The 15,787-nt window shown below is 52.7% G+C and overlaps 1 protein-coding gene across 1 annotated transcript in view; it reads left to right on the forward strand.

Annotated features, from left to right (window-relative positions):
• The window catches only part of WNT9A (Wnt family member 9A), a 66,977-nt gene extending 52,141 nt beyond the window's left edge, over nt 1-14,836 (forward strand). Inside the window, exons 2-4 of the mRNA XM_038755446.1 lie at nt 2,428-2,687; nt 6,429-6,691; nt 13,999-14,836. Of these exons, the coding sequence (XP_038611374.1) occupies nt 2,428-2,687; nt 6,429-6,691; nt 13,999-14,472 (997 nt within the window). The 3' untranslated portion in view covers nt 14,473-14,836. The remainder of the gene's footprint in view (nt 1-2,427; nt 2,688-6,428; nt 6,692-13,998) is intronic.
• The last annotated feature ends 951 nt before the right edge of the window (nt 14,837-15,787 follow it).

Genomic DNA, 15,787 nt, shown 5'->3' on the forward strand with positions numbered 1-15,787 from the left:
TTAGCACAGCGCTCTGCACACGGCAAGCGCTCAGTAAATACCATTAAATGAATGAATGGGGTCGGACACAGTCCCCGTCCCACGTGGGGTTCACAGTCCTCATCCCCATTTTACGGATGAGGGAAACTGACTCTTGAGGTGTTTCTGATCACCTGTATATATGTTTGTACATATTTATTCCTCTATTTTACTTGCACCTATTTATTCTATTTATTTCATTTGGTTTATATGTTTGGTTTTGTTGTCCGTCTCCCCCTTCTAGACTGTGAGCCCGCTGTTGGGTAGGGACCGGCTCTAGATGTGGCCAACTTGGACTTCCCAAGCGCTTAGTACAGTGCTCTGCGCACAGTAAGCGCTCTAGAAATACGATTGAATGAATGAATGAATGAACTGAGGCCTGGAGAAGCGAAGGGACTTGCCCAAGGTGGATGGATTCCCCTCTCCGGCCGTCTTTCTCCCCACCTGGGGGTCTCCGGCGGGGTTTTCCCGGATCCCACCCCTCCATGGGTGGGATCCCTTCCCCTTCTCCCACAGCGCGGCGGCCCGAGTGACCGGAGACACCAGGCCTGATTGATGGCTGGGAGATACAGGCCGCGGTGATTGACACGGACACATGGTCGGGGGGTGCGGGGCGGGGGGCCGGGGCTCATTCACTCATCCCTTCATTCAATCGTATTTATTGAGCGCTTCCCGGGTGCAGAGCACTGGACTGAGCGCTTGGGAAGCACAAGTCGGCAACATATAGAAGCAGCGTGGCCCCGTGGAAAGAGCCCGGGCTTTGGAGTCCGAGGTCACCGGTTCAAATGTCAGCTGCGTGACTTGGGGCGAGCTGCTTAATCAATCGATCAATCGATCGTAGTTATTGAGCGCTTACTGTGTGCAGAGCACTGGACTAAGCGCTTGGGAAGGACAAGTTGGCAACGTATAGAGGCGGTCCCTACCCAACAGCGGGCTCACAGTCTAAAAGGGGGGAGACAGAGAACAAAACCAAACATACTAACAAAATAAAATGAATAGAATAGATATGTACAAGTAAAATAAATAGAGTAATAAATATGTACAAACATATCATCATCATCATCATCATCATCAATTGTATTTATTGAGCGCCTACTGTGTGCAGAGCACTGGACTAAGTGCTTGGGAAGTCCAAGTTGGCAACATCTAGAGACAGTCCCTACCCACCAGTGGGCTCACAGTCTGAAAGGGGGAGACAGACAACAAAACTAAACATTAACAAAATAAAATAAATAGAATAGACAGGTACAAGTTAAATAAATAAATAGAGTAATAAATATGTACAAACATATCATCATCATCAATCGTATTTATTGAGCGCTTACTGTGTGCAGAGCACTGGACTAAGCGCTTGGGAAGTCCAAGTTGGCAACATCTAGAGACAGTCCCTACCCATCAGCGGGCTCACAGTCTAAAAGGGGGAGACAGAGAACAAAACCAAACATACTAACAAAATAAAATAAATAGAATAGATAGGTACAAGTAAAATAAATAGAGTAATAAATATGTACAAACATATCATCATCATCAATCGTGTTTATTGAGCTCTTACTGTGTGCAGAGCACTGGCCTAAGCGCTTGGGAAGTCCAAGTTGGCAACATCTAGAGACAGTCCCTACCCACCAGCGGGCTCACAGTCTAAAAGGGGGAGACGGACAACAAAACAAAACATACTAACAAAATAAAATAAATAGAATAGATAGGTACAAGTAAAATAAATAAATAGAGTAATAAATATGTACAAACATATCATCATCATCAATCGTATTTATTGAGCGCTTACTGTGTGCAGAGCACTGGACTAAGTGCTTGGGAAGTCCAAGTTGGCAACATCTAGAGACAGTCCCTACCCAACAGTGGGCTCACAGTCTAAAAGGGAGAGACAGAGAACAAAACCAAACATACTAACAAAATAAATAGATAGGTACAAGTAAAATAAATAAATAAATAAATAAATAAATAAATAGAGTAATAAATATGTACAAACATATCATCATCATCAATCGTATTTATTGAGCGCTTACTGTGTGCAGAGCACTGGACTAAGCACTTGGGAAGTCCAAGTTGGCAACATCTAGAGACAGTCCCTACCCACCAGTGGGCTCACAGTCTAAAAGGGAGGAGACAGAGAACAAAACCAAACATACTGACAAAATAAAATAAATAGATAGGTACAAGTAAAATAAATAAATAAATAGAGTAATAAATATGTACAAACATATATACGGGGCAGTGTCTCCTCCTTTTAGACTGTGAGCCCACTGTTGGGTAGGGACTGTCTCTATATGGTGCCAACTTGTACTTCCCAAGTGCTTAGTCCAGTGCTCTGCACACAGTAAGCGCTCAATAAATGCGATTGATTGATTGATTGATGCTTTATTTTGCGGGGGGGCGTTCCCCGTTTTTCAGGCTGACGGGCAGCGAGCCACTGGCCATCCTGCCGCTGAGCCCGGAGCTGGAGGAGGCGGCCCTGCGGGCGCACTACAAGCTGTGCGACAGGCTGAAGCTGGAGAAGAAGCAACGACGCCTGTGCCGTCGGGACCCCGGGGTGGCCGAGACCCTCATGGAGGCCGTCACCATGAGCGCCCTCGAATGCCAGTACCAATTCCGCTTCGAGCGCTGGAACTGCACCTTGGAAGGCCGCTACCGGGCCAGCCTGCTCCGCAGAGGTCAGAGGGGACGGGGCCTGGGGTGGGGGGACAATAAGAATAATAATAATAATGATGATGATGGCATTTATGAAGCGCTTACTATGTGCGAAGCGCCATTCTAAGCGCTGGGGAGTTTACCAGGCGATCAGGTTGTCCCACGAGGGGCTCGTGGTCTTAATCCTCATTTTACAGATGAGGGAACTGAGGCCCAGAGAATAATAATAATAATGATGATGATGATGGCATTTATGAAGCGCTTACTATGTGCAAAGCACCGTTCTAAGCGCTGGGGAGTTTACCAGGCGATCAGGTTGTCCCACGAGGGGTCGCGGTCTTAATCCTCATTTTACAGATGAGGGAACTGAGGCCCAGAGAATAATAACAATAGTAATGATGATGATGGCATTTATGAAGCGCTTACTATGTGCGAAGCGCCATTCTAAGCGCTGGGGAGTTAATTAATCCTCATTTTAAAGGTGAGGGAACTGAGGCCCAGAGAATAATAACAATAGTAATGATGATGATGGCATTTATGAAGCTCTTACTATGTGCAAAGCGCCGTTCTAAGCGCTGGGGAGTTTATTAATCCTCATTTTAAAGATGAGGGAACTGAGGCCCGGAGAATAATAATAATAATAATGATGATGGTATTTATGAAGCGCTTACTATGTGCGAAGCACCGTTCTAAGCGCTGGGGAGTTTACCAGGCGATCAGGTTGTCCCACGGGGGGCTCGCGGCCTTAATCCTCATTTTACAGATGAGGGAACTGAGGCCCGGAGAATAATAATAATAATAATGATGATGATGGCTTTTATTAAGCGCTTACTATATGCGAAGTGCCGTTCTAAGCGCTGGGGAGTTTATTAATCCTCATTTTAAAGATGAGGGAACTGAGTCCCAGAGAATAATAATAATGATGATGATGATGGCATTTATTAAGCGCTTACTATGTGTGAAGCGCCGTTCTAAGCGCTGGGGAGTTTATTAATCCTCATTTTAAAGATGAGGGAACTGAGGCCCGGAGACTAATAATAATAATAATGATGATGGCATTTATGAAGCGCTTACTATGTGCGAAGCGCCGTTCTAAGCGCTGGGGAGTTTATTAATCCTCATTTTAAAGATGAGGGAACTGAGGCCCGGAGACTAATAATAATAATAATGATGATGGCATTTATTAAGCGCTTACTATGTGCGAAGCGCCGTTCTAAGCGCTGGGGAGTTTACCAGGTGATCAGGTTGTCCCACAGCGGGCTCGCAGCCTTAATCCTCATTTTACAGATGAGGGAACTGAGGCCCGGAGAATAATAATAATAATAATGATGATGGCATTTATTAAGCGCTTACTATGTGCAAAGGACCGTTCTAAGCGCTGGGGAGTTTATCAGGCGATCAGGTTGTCCCACGGGGGACTCGCGGCCCTAATCCTCATTTTACAGATGAGGGAACTGAGGCCCAGAGAATAATAATAATAATGATGATGATGGCATTTATAAAGCGCTTACTATGTGCGAAGCGCCGTTCTAAGCGCTGGGGAGTTTACCAGGCGATCAGGTTGTCCCACGGGGGGCTCGCGGTCTTAATCCTCATTTTACAGATGAGGGAACTGAGGCCCGGAGAATAATAATAATAATGATGATGATGATGGCATTTATGAAGCGCTTACTATGTGCGAAGCGCCGTTCTAAGCGCTGGGGAGTTTATTAATCCTCATTTTAAAGATGAGGGAACTGAGGCCCGGAGAATAATAATAATAATGATGATGATGGCATTTATTAAGCGCTTACTATGTGCGAAGCGCACCGTTCTAAGCACTGGGGAGTTTATTAATCCTCATTTTAAAGATGAGGGAACTGAGGCCCGGAGACTAATAGTAATAATAATGATGATGGCATTTATTAAGCACTTACTATGTGCGAAGCACCGTTCTAAGCGCTGGGGAGTTTACCAGGCGATCAGGTTGTCCCATGAGGGGCTCGCGGTCTTAATCCTCATTTTACAGATGAGGGAACTGAGGCCCGGAGACTAATAATAATAATAATGATGATGGCATTTATGAAGCGCTTACTATGTGCGAAGCGCCGTTCTAAGTGCTGGGGAGTTTACAAAGCGATCTGGTTGTCCCACGGGGGGCTCGCGGTCTTAATCCTCATTTTACAGATGAGGGAACTGAGGCCTGGAGAATAATAATAATAATGATGGCATTTATTAAGCGCTTACTATGTGCAAAGCACCGTTCTAAGCGCTGGGGAGGTTACAAGGTGATCAGGTTGTCCCACGGGGAGCTCACAGTCTTCATCCCCATTAGATGAGGGAACTGAGGCCCAGAGAAGTGAAGTCACTTGCCCAAAGTCACAAAGCTGGCAGTCGGCAGAGAAGTGAAGTGACTTGCCCAAAGTCACCCAGCTGACAAGTGGCGGAGCCGGGATTTGAACCCATGACCTCTGACTCCAAAGCCCGGGCTCTTTCCACTGAGCCACGCTGCTTTAAATGCCATCATTAATAAATCCGAGGGGCCCCCGGGGAGGTCAGAGAAGCACTGTGGCTCAATGGAGAGAGCCCGGGCTTTGGAGTCAGAGGTCGCGGGTTCAAACCCGGCTCCGCCAATCATCAGCCGTGTGACTTTGGGCAAGTCACTTCTCTGGGCCTCTGTTACCTCATCTGGAAAATGGGGATGAAGACTGTGAGCCCCACGTGGGACAAGCTAGCCCTCTTCCTCCCTTCAAGGCCCTACTGAGAGCTCACCTCCTCCAGGAGGCCTTCCCACACTGAGCCCCCTCCTTCCTCTCCATCCCCACCATCTTACCTCCTTCCCTTCCCCACAGCACCTGTATATTTGTATATATGTTTGTACAGATTTATTACTCTATTTATTTTCCTTGTCCATATCTATTCTATTTATTTGATTTTGTTAGTATGTTTGGTTCTGTTCTCTGTCTACCCCTTTTAGACCGTGAGCCCGCTGTCGGGTAGGGACCGGCTCTAGATGTTGCCAACTTGAACTTCCCAAGCGCTTAGTGCAGTCACAGTAAGCACTCAATAAATACGATGGATTGATTGGTCGACGACCTGATCACCTTGTATCCTCCCCAGTGCTTAGCGAATGCCGTTATTATCAGCGCTTCGAACAGTGCTCTGCACGTAGTAAGCGCTTACCAAATACCGTCATCATCATCATCATCAATCGTATTTATCGAGCGCTCGCTGTGTGCAGAGCGCTGGACTAAGCGGTTGGGAAGTACAAATTGGCAACATATCATCATCATCATCAATCGTATTTATTGAGCGCTTACTGTGTGCAGAGCACTGGACTAAGCGCTTGGGAAGTACAAATTGGCAACATAACATCATCATCATCATCTGTTTATTTATTTATTTATTTTACTTGTACATTTCTATCCTATTTATTTAATTTTGTTGGTATGTTTGGTTCTGTTCTCTGTCTCCCCCTTTTAGACTGTGAGCCCACTGTTGGGTAGGGACTGTCTCTGTGTGTTGCCAATTTGTACTTCCCAAGCGCTTAGTACAGTGCTCTGCACATAGTAAGCGCTCAATAAATACGATTGATTGATTGATTGATTGATTGATCATCATCAATCGTATTTATCGAGCGCTCACTGTGTGCAGAGCACTGTACTAAGCGCTTGGGAAGTACAAAAGGGCAACATATCATCATCATCATCACATCCTCGGAGGGCGGCCGGCCCCGGGGTGGGAAGAGGGGGTCCTCAGCACCCTCCCGTCCCCGGGTGCGGCAGGGTTCAAGGAGACGGCCTTCCTGTTCGCCATCTCGTCGGCGGGGCTGACCCACGCGCTGGCCAAGGCCTGCAGCGCGGGGCGTCTCGAACGCTGCACCTGCGACGAGGCCCCCGACCTGGAGAACCGCGAGGCCTGGCAGTGGGGCGGCTGCGGGGACAACCTCAAGTACGGCGCCAAGTTCGTCAAGGATTTCCTGGGGAAGAAGCCCAACAAGGATCTGCGCGCCCGCGTCGACTTCCACAACAACCTCGTGGGCATGAAGGTCAGGCCCGGCCCGGCGGCGGGGCGGGCGGGGGGGCGGCTCCGCGGCCCGGCGGGGCAGTCAGGGTTGCGGGTTCTAATCCACGTAGTAGCGGACTCTCCGAGCTTGGATCCTCACCTTGTATCCTCCCCAGCGCTTAGAACGGTGCTTTGGACCTAGTGAGCGCTTAACAAATGCCATTGAGCCCACTGTTGGGTAGGGGCCGTCTCTATACGTTGCCAACTTGTACTTCCCAAGCGCTTAGTACAGTGCTCTGCACACAGTAAGCACTCAATAAATACGATTGATTGATTTATTATTCTTATTATTATTATTGTCGGCATCCTCCATTGAAGAAGGCGCTCAATAAATATTCTCTGTCTCCCCCTTTAAGACTGTGAGCCCACTGTTGGGTAGGGACCGTCTCTATGTGTTGCCAGCTTGTACATCCCAAGTGCTTAGTACAGTGCTCTGCACACAGTAAGCACTCAATAAATACGATTGATTTATTTATTATTCTTATTATTATTATTATTATCGGCATCCTCCATTGAAGAAGGCGCTCAATAAATATTCTCTGTCTCCCCCTTTAAGACTGTGAGCCCACTGTTGGGTAGGGACCGTCTCTATGTGTTGCCAGCTTGTACATCCCAAGCGCTTAGTCCAGTGCTCTGCACACAGTAAGCGCTCAATAAATACGATTGATTGAATAAATACGGTTGACTGAATGAATCATCCCGGCGCCGCCATTTGTCGGCTGTGGGACTTTGGGCAAGCCGCTTCGCCGGGCCTCAGTTCCCTCATCTGGAAAGTGGGTATGAAGACCGTGAGCCCCACGTGGGACTACCTGATGATCTTATATCTCCCCCTGCGTTTAGAACAGTGCTTGGCACATGGTAAGCGCTCAACAAGTGCCATCATCATTATTATTATTATTATTTGCCATGCGGGCTAATCCACATATTATCGGTTGCCTGTCCCCATCTAACTGTGAGCCCGTTGTCGGGTAGGGATCGTCTATATGTTGCCAACTTGTGCTTCCCAAGCGCTTAGTACGTGCTCTGCACACAGTAAGCGCTCAATAAATACGATTGAGTGAATGAATGAATGAATTGTACTTTCCGAGCGCTTAGTCCAGTGCTCTGCACACAGTAGGCGCTCAATAAATACGGTTGACTGACTGAATAATCCCAGCTCCGCCATTTGTCAGCTGTGGGACTTTGGGCAAGCCGCTTCTTCGGGCCTCAGTTCCCTCATCTGGAAAATGGGGATGAAGACCTGATGATCTAATATCTCCCCCTGCGTTTAGAACAGTGCTTGGCACATGGTAAGCGCTCAACAAATGCCATCGTTATTATTATTATTATTATTATTATTATTATTATTTGCCATGCGGACTAATCAATCAATCAATCAATCGTATTTATTGAGTGCTTACTGTGTGCAGAGCACTGTACTAAGCGCTTGGAAAGTACAAGTTGGCAACATATAGAGACAGTCCCTACCGAAATCGGTTGCCTGTCCCCTTCTAGACTGTGAGCCCGTTGTCGGGTAGGGACCGTCTCTATATGTTGCCAACTTGTGCTTCCCAAGCGCTTAGTACAGTGCTCTGCACACAGTAAGCGCTCAATAACTACGATTGAGTGAATGAATGAATGAATTGTACTTTCCGAGCGCTTAGTCCAGTGCTCTGCACACAGTAGGCGCTCAATAAATATAGTTGACTGAATGAATAATCCTGGCTCTCCCATTTGTCAGCTGTGGGACTTTGGGCAGGCCGCTTCTCTGGGCCTCACTTCCCCCATCTGGAAAATGGGGATGAAGGCCGTGAGCCCCACATGGGACAACCTGTGTTTGCACGTATTTATTACTCTATTTATTTATTTTACTTGTACATATTTATTCTACTTATTTTATTTTGTTCATATGTTTTGTTCTCTGTCTCCCCCTTCTAAACTGTGAGCCCGCTGTTGGGTAGGGACCGTCTCTATACGTTGCCAACTTGGACTTCCCAAGCGCTTACTACAGTGCTCTGCACACAGTAAGCGCTCAATAAATACGATTGATTGAATGAATGAATGAGTGAACAACCTGATGATCTTCTTCGTACCTCAGTTCCGTCATCTGTAAAATGGGGATGAAGACTGTGAGCCCCACGTGGGACAACCTGATCACCTTGTATCCTCCCCAGCGCTTAGAACAGTGCTTTGCACATAGTAAGCGCTTAACAAATGCCACTGAGCCCACTGTTGGGTAGGGACCGTCTCTATATGTTGCCAACTTGTACTTCCCAAGCGCTTAGTCAGTGCTCTGCACACAGTAAGCACTCAATAAATATGATTGATTGATTTATTATTATTATTATTATTATTATTATCGGCGTCCTCCATTGAAGAAGCCCGAGATGGCCGCCTACTTTTTAAAAAATCCAATTTCCACTCGGTCCAGGGAGCTCTGCGGGGCGGAGAGGGGGGCCCCCGGATCCTTAAATCCCAAGCCCCCTCCCCTCTCCCCTTCCCCGCCGACGGACGGCGGGCCCTTTTGTCACCGCTAATGAAAAGTCAGGCTATGAAAGCCCCCAAACAGTTCCCGGCGACCCGGAGAGTGATGTTTTAATTAAATTGGTCCTCGTTTCTGGGCAGAGAGAAGCACTAGACATGTGACTCTCCCTCAGACCCCTAATCCCCGTCCAACCCGCCCCGGGACTGAGGTCATCGTCGAGCGCTTGTGTGGTCAAACGCGGTCTCCGGAGCGGTGGGGGCTGGGAGCCGGGAATTAATTAATTAATAACGGCATTTATTAAGCGCTTACTATGTGCAGAGCACTGTTCTAAGCGCTGGGAAGACCCCCCAGTCTCCCAAGGGTCCACCCCCCAACCCACACCCAAGTCGGGCCCACCTCTCTCCGGGACCGCTGCCGGTCAGTTGATCGTATTTATTGAGCGCTGTGCTAATCAATCAATCAATCGTATTTATTGAGCGCTTACTGTGTGCAGAGCACTGTACTAAGCGCTTGGGAGAGGACAGTCCGCCCAACTAGCTCTCTTTCCCCCCTTCAAAGCCCTACTGAGAGTTCACCTTTGTTTCGTGGTCCGTCTCCCCACTTCTAGGCCACGAGCCCGTCGATGGGTAGGGACCGTCTCTATAAGTTGCCGACTTGTCCCTCCCAAGCGCTTAGTCCAGTGCTCTGCACACAGTAAGCGCTCAATAGATACGATTGAAGGAATGAACATGTGCAGAGCACTGAAATAATAAGCATGATGGTTTTTGCCCGGGCCTGGGAATCAGAGGTCGTGGGTTCTAATCCCGGCTCCGCCGCTTGTCAGCTGGGTGACTTTGGGCAAGTCCCCTTTTAGACTGTTGGGTAGGGACTGTCTCTATATGTTGCCAACTTGGACTTCCCAAGCGCTTAGTCCAGCGCTCTGCACACAGTAAGCGCTCAATAAATACGATTGATTGATTCATTCATTCAGTCGTATTTATTGAGCGCTTACTGTGCGCAGAGCGCTGGACTAAGCGCTTGGGAAGTCCAAGTTGGCAACACCTAGAGACGGTCCCTACCCAACGGCGGGCTCACGGTCTAGGAGGGGGAGACAGACAACAAAACAAAACATATTAATAAAATAAAATAAATAGAATAAATATGTACAAGTAAAATAAATAGAGTAATAAATGCGTACAAACATATATACATATATACAGGTGCTGTGGGGAGGGGAAGGAGGGAAGGTGGGGGTGATGGAGAGGGGGAAGAGGGGGAGAGGAAGGAGGGGGCTCAGTCTGGGAAGGCCTGAAGTGAAGTCAAGGCCTGAAGTTCATTCATTCATTCAATCGTATTTATTGAGCGCTTACTGTGTGCAGAGCACTGTACTAAGCGCTTGAGAAGTACAAGTTGGCAACATATAGAGACGGTCCCTACCCAACAGTGGGCTCACAGTCTAGAAGGGGACTCCGAAGTGAAGTCACTTCACTTCTCTGGGCCTCAGTGACCTCATCTGGAAAATGGGGGTGAAGACTGTGAGCCCCCCGTGGGACAACCTGATCACCTTGTAACCTCCCCAGCTCTTAGAACAGTGCTTTGCACATAGTAAGTGCCTAATAAATGCCATTATTATTATTATTATAAGTGCTTACTATGTGCCAGGCACTGTTCTGAGCGCTGGGGTGGATACAAGAAAATCGAGTTGGACAGAGTCCCCGTCTCACATGGGGATCACATCCCCATTTTACAGCTGAGGTCACTGAGGCATAGAGAAGTAAAGGGGCCTTCCCAAGGTCACACAGCAGGCGTGTGGCAGAGCTGGGGTGAGAGCCCAGATTCACTCATTCATTCAGTCGTATTTATTGAGCGCTTACTGTGGGCAGAGCACTATACTAAGCACTCAGAAAGTACAATTCAACAATTCAGCAACAGAGATACTTCTGACTCCCAGGACCGGGCTTTACGGTTCATTCATTCATTCAGTCGTATTTATTGAGCGCTTACTGTGGGCAGAGCACTATACTAAGCGCTTAGAAAGTACAATTCAACAATTCAGCACCAGAGATCCTTCTGACTCCCCGGACCGGGCTTTACGGACTAGGCCGCTCTCCTCTGCTAGGACCCCCCTTCCCCCCCCATAGCCCTGCCTCTAACTGATGAACCATCCCCCCCCCCGACTGTCCCCTCTCCCTCCTTGACTGTCCTCCCCCAGTGACCCAGCACGGACCATCCCACCCCCCTGATTGTCCCCTCTCCCTCCCTGACTGTCCCCCAATGACCCAGCATGGACCCTCCAACCCCCCCCGACTGTCCCCTCTCCCTCCCTGACTGTCCCCTGTGACCCAGCACGGACCATCCCACAGCCCTGACTGTCCCCTCTCCATCCCTGAGCATCCCACCCCCCTGACTGTCCCCTCTCCCTCCCTAACTGTCCCCTAGTGAACCAGCACTGACAATCTGACCCCCTGACTGTCCCCTCTCCCCCCACAACTGTTCCCCACTCACCCAGCACTGACCATCCAACCCCCCTACTGTCCCCTCTCCCTCCCTGACTGTCCCCTAGTGAACCAGCACTGACCATCCGACCCCCCTGACTGTCCCCCATGACCCATTCCTGACCATCTGACCCCCCTGACTGTCCCCTCTCCCTCCCTGACCATCCCACCCCGCTGACTGTCCCCTCTCCCTCCCTGACTGTCCCCCAGTGACCCAGCACGGACCATCCAACCCCCCTGACTGTCCCCTCTCCCTCCCTGACTGTCCCCTAGTGAACCAGCACTGACCATCCGACCCCCCTGACTGTCCCCTCTCCCTCCCTGACTGTCCCCCATGACCCATCCCTGACCATCCGACCCCCTTGACTGTCCCCTCTCCCTCCCTGACCATCCCACCCCGCTGACTGTCCCCTCTCCCTCCCTGACTGTCCCCCAGTGACCCAGCACGGACCATCCAACCCCCCCCGACTGTCCCCTCTCCCTCCGACTGTCCCCTAGTGAACCAGCACTGACCATCCCACCCCCCTGACTGTCCCCCTCCCTCCCTGACTGTCCCCCCATGACCCATCCCTGACCATCCCACCCCCCTGACTATCCCCTCTCCCTCCCTGACCATCCCACCCCGCTGACTGCCTGACTGTCCCCCAGTGACCCAGCACGGACCATCCAACCCCCCTGACTGTCCCCTCTCCCTCCCTGACTGTCCCCTAGTGAACCAGCACTGACCATCCGACCCCCCTGACTGTCCCCTCTCCCTCCCTGACTGTCCCCCATGACCCATCCCTGACCATCCGACCCCCCTGACTGTCCCCTCTCCCTCCCTGACCATCCCACCCCGCTGACTGTCCCCTCTCCCTCCCTGACTGTCCCCCAGTGACCCAGCACGGACCATCCAACCCCCCCGACTGTCCCCTCTCCCTCCGACTGTCCCCTAGTGAACCAGCACTGACCATCCCACCCCCCTGACTGTCCCCCTCCCTCCCTGACTGTCCCCCATGACCCATCCCTGACCATCCCACCCCCCTGACTATCCCCTCTCCCTCCCTGACCATCCCACCCCGCTGACTGCCTGACTGTCCCCCAGTGACCCAGCACGGACCATCCAACCCCCCTGACTGTCCCCTCTCCCTCCCTGACTGTCCCCTAGTGAACCAGCACTGACCATCCGACCCCCCTGACTGTCCCCTCTCCCTCCCTGACTGTCCCCCATGACCCATCCCTGACCATCCGACCCCCCTGACTGTCCCCTCTCCCTCCCTGACCATCCCACCCCGCTGACTGTCCCCTCTCCCTCCCTGACTGTCCCCCAGTGACCCAGCACGGACCATCCAACCCCCCCGACTGTCCCCTCTCCCTCCGACTGTCCCCTAGTGAACCAGCACTGACCCTCCGACCCCCCTGACTGTCCCCCTCCCTCCCTGACTGTCCCCCATGACCCATCCCTGACCATCCCACCCCCCTGACTATCCCCTCTCCCTCCCTGACCATCCCACCCCGCTGACTGCCTGACTGTCCCCCAGTGACCCAGCACGGACCATCCAACCCCCCTGACTGTCCCCTCTCCCTCCCTGACTGTCCTCTAGTGACCCAGCACTGACCATCCAATTGCCCTGACTGTCCCCTCGCTATCCCTGACCATCCAACCCCCCTGACTGTCCCCTCTCCCTCCCTGACTGTCCCCCAGTGACCCAGCACTGACCCTCCGACCCCCCTGACTGTCCCCTCTCCCTCCCTGACTGTCCCCCAGTGACCCAGCATGGACCATCCAATCCCCCTGACTGTCCCCTCTCTATCCCTAACCATCCAAAACCCCTGACTGTCCCCTCTCCCTCCCTGACTGTCCCCCAGTGACCCAGCATGGACCATCCAATCCCCCTGACTGTCCCCTCTCTATCCCTAACCATCCAAACCCCCTGACTGTCCCCCCTCCCTCCCTGACTGTCCCCCACTTACCCAGCACTGACCATCCAACCCCTCTGACTGTCCCATCTCCCTCCCTGACTGTCCCCCAGTGACCCAGCACTGACCCTCCAACCCCCCCCTGACTGTCTCCTCTCCCTCCCTGACTGTCCCCCAGTGACCCAGCACGGACCATCCGACCCCCCTGACTGTCTCCTCTCCCTCCCTGACTGTCCCCCAGTGACCCAGCACGGACCATCCGACCCCCCTGACTGTCCCCTCTCCCTCTCTGACTGTCCCCCAGTGACCCAGCATGGAAGAGGGGCGGGGTGGGTTTGAAGTCACGGGGGGCCCGGGCCTGAGGCTCCCAGGAGGGCGCAGGGTGGGAGAGACGCCGCCCCGCCGCAGGGGACTGGCCGCGGTGACCCTGGTCTGTCCGCTCTCCCTTCCCAGGTGATCAAGGCCGGCGTGGAGACCACCTGCAAGTGCCACGGGGTCTCCGGCTCCTGCACCGTCCGCACGTGCTGGCGTCAGCTGGCCCCCTTCCACGAGATCGGCAAGGTGCTCAAGCAGCGCTACGAGACGTCCCTCAAGGTGGGCAGTGCCACCAACGAGGCCGCGGGCGAGGAGGAGCTGGCCCCGGCCCGGAAGGCGGCCTCCGGCCCCGGCGACCAGATCCCCCGGACTACGGACCTCGTCTACCTGGACGACTCGCCCAGCTTCTGCGGGGCCGGCCGCTTCTCGCCCGGGACGGCCGGCCGCAAGTGCTACAAGGACAGGAACTGCGAGAGCATCTGCTGCGGGCGGGGGCACAACACGCAGAGCCGCGTGGTCACCCGGCCGTGCCAGTGCCAGGTGCGTTGGTGCTGTTACGTGGAGTGCAAGCAGTGCACGCAGCGTGAGGAGGTCTACACGTGCAAGGACTAGGCCCCACTCCCGCCCTCCGACCTCCCCTCCCGCGCAGCCCCGGGGGGGCTCGGGGAGGGGAGCCCCGGGCGCGGTGGGCGTCTCCGGTCGTCGACGTGGACGAAGGAAGCACTTTGGTCGAAGAGCACGGGCGAGCCGGCCGCGTTGCCGTACGTAGCGGCGTGTCGATCCCGTCTCTCTCTCTCCCACCGAGGCCTCCCCTCGGTGCCCCCAGACCACCCCCTCCGGAGGGCGATCAGTACAGGCCGCCCCCTCTCCCCCTTCTCCCTCGACTCTGGCGTCACCCTCACGGGGGCCAGGAAAATACGATTTTTGGCTTACCGACTCGGGGGCCGGCTGGTGGTTGGGGGGTCCCGCCGTGGCCCACCCCCTCCCCCCTTGGAGGGGGTGCAGAGGGGAGCCCCCCACCCCCTCCATCCCCCCCTTCCCGTCCCCCCAGTCTGAGCACTAGCACTGTCTTAGAAACCAAAACCACTAGGGGCCCTTGACTTTATTGTCCCACGACCACCGCCCCCCGGGTAAGAGGGTCTTTTCCGGGCCCTTCTTCCACCCCGGGGGCGTCGTCCCCGGGTTCCCCACGTGCCCACCCTGGCTGCCCCTCTTTCTTTGGAGAACCACTAGATGGAGACGCACGGTCGGCGTGTCTTTTTTGTGTTTTTTTTTTTATTAATTAATTATTATTATTATTATTATTATTAAGAATTATTATTATGGATAGTATGATTATTCGCTTTGGAGACGGTTACCGGCCGAGCCCTGGGCGAAGCCCACCGCGGCCAGGTGGCCGGCCTGGCCCGGGCCCCTCCCCGAGAGGACAGCAGGCCCCAGCACCCCCAGGCCACCCCCCTTCCCCCAAGGCCAAGCCCCCTCCCATCTAAGCAACGCCCACCCCCTCTGGGTCACGTCCATCATCCCCAGGAGGCCATGCCCACAGCCTAGAGGTCACCCCCTTCACCCCCAGGCCACCCCCTTCCCCCAAGGCCAAGCCCCCTCCCATCTAAGCAGCGCCCACCCCCTCCAGGTCACATCCATCATCATCATCATCATCAATCATATTTATTGAGCGCTTACTATGTGCAGAGCACTGTACTAAGCGCTTGGGAAGTACAAATTGGCAACATCTAGAGGCAGTCCCGACCCAAAAGTGGGCTCACAGTCTAAAAGAAAAATTAAAGGAGAAAAGGGGGCATCTAAGCAATGCCCACCCCCTCCAGGTCACGTCCATCATCCCCAGGAGGCCAGGCCCACAGCCGAGAGGTCACCCCCATCACCCCCAGGCCACCCCCCCCTTTCCCCAAAGCCAAGCCCCATCCCA

Source organism: Tachyglossus aculeatus, chromosome 13 (assembly GCF_015852505.1).
Source record: "Tachyglossus aculeatus isolate mTacAcu1 chromosome 13, mTacAcu1.pri, whole genome shotgun sequence".
NCBI lineage: Eukaryota > Metazoa > Chordata > Mammalia > Monotremata > Tachyglossidae > Tachyglossus > Tachyglossus aculeatus.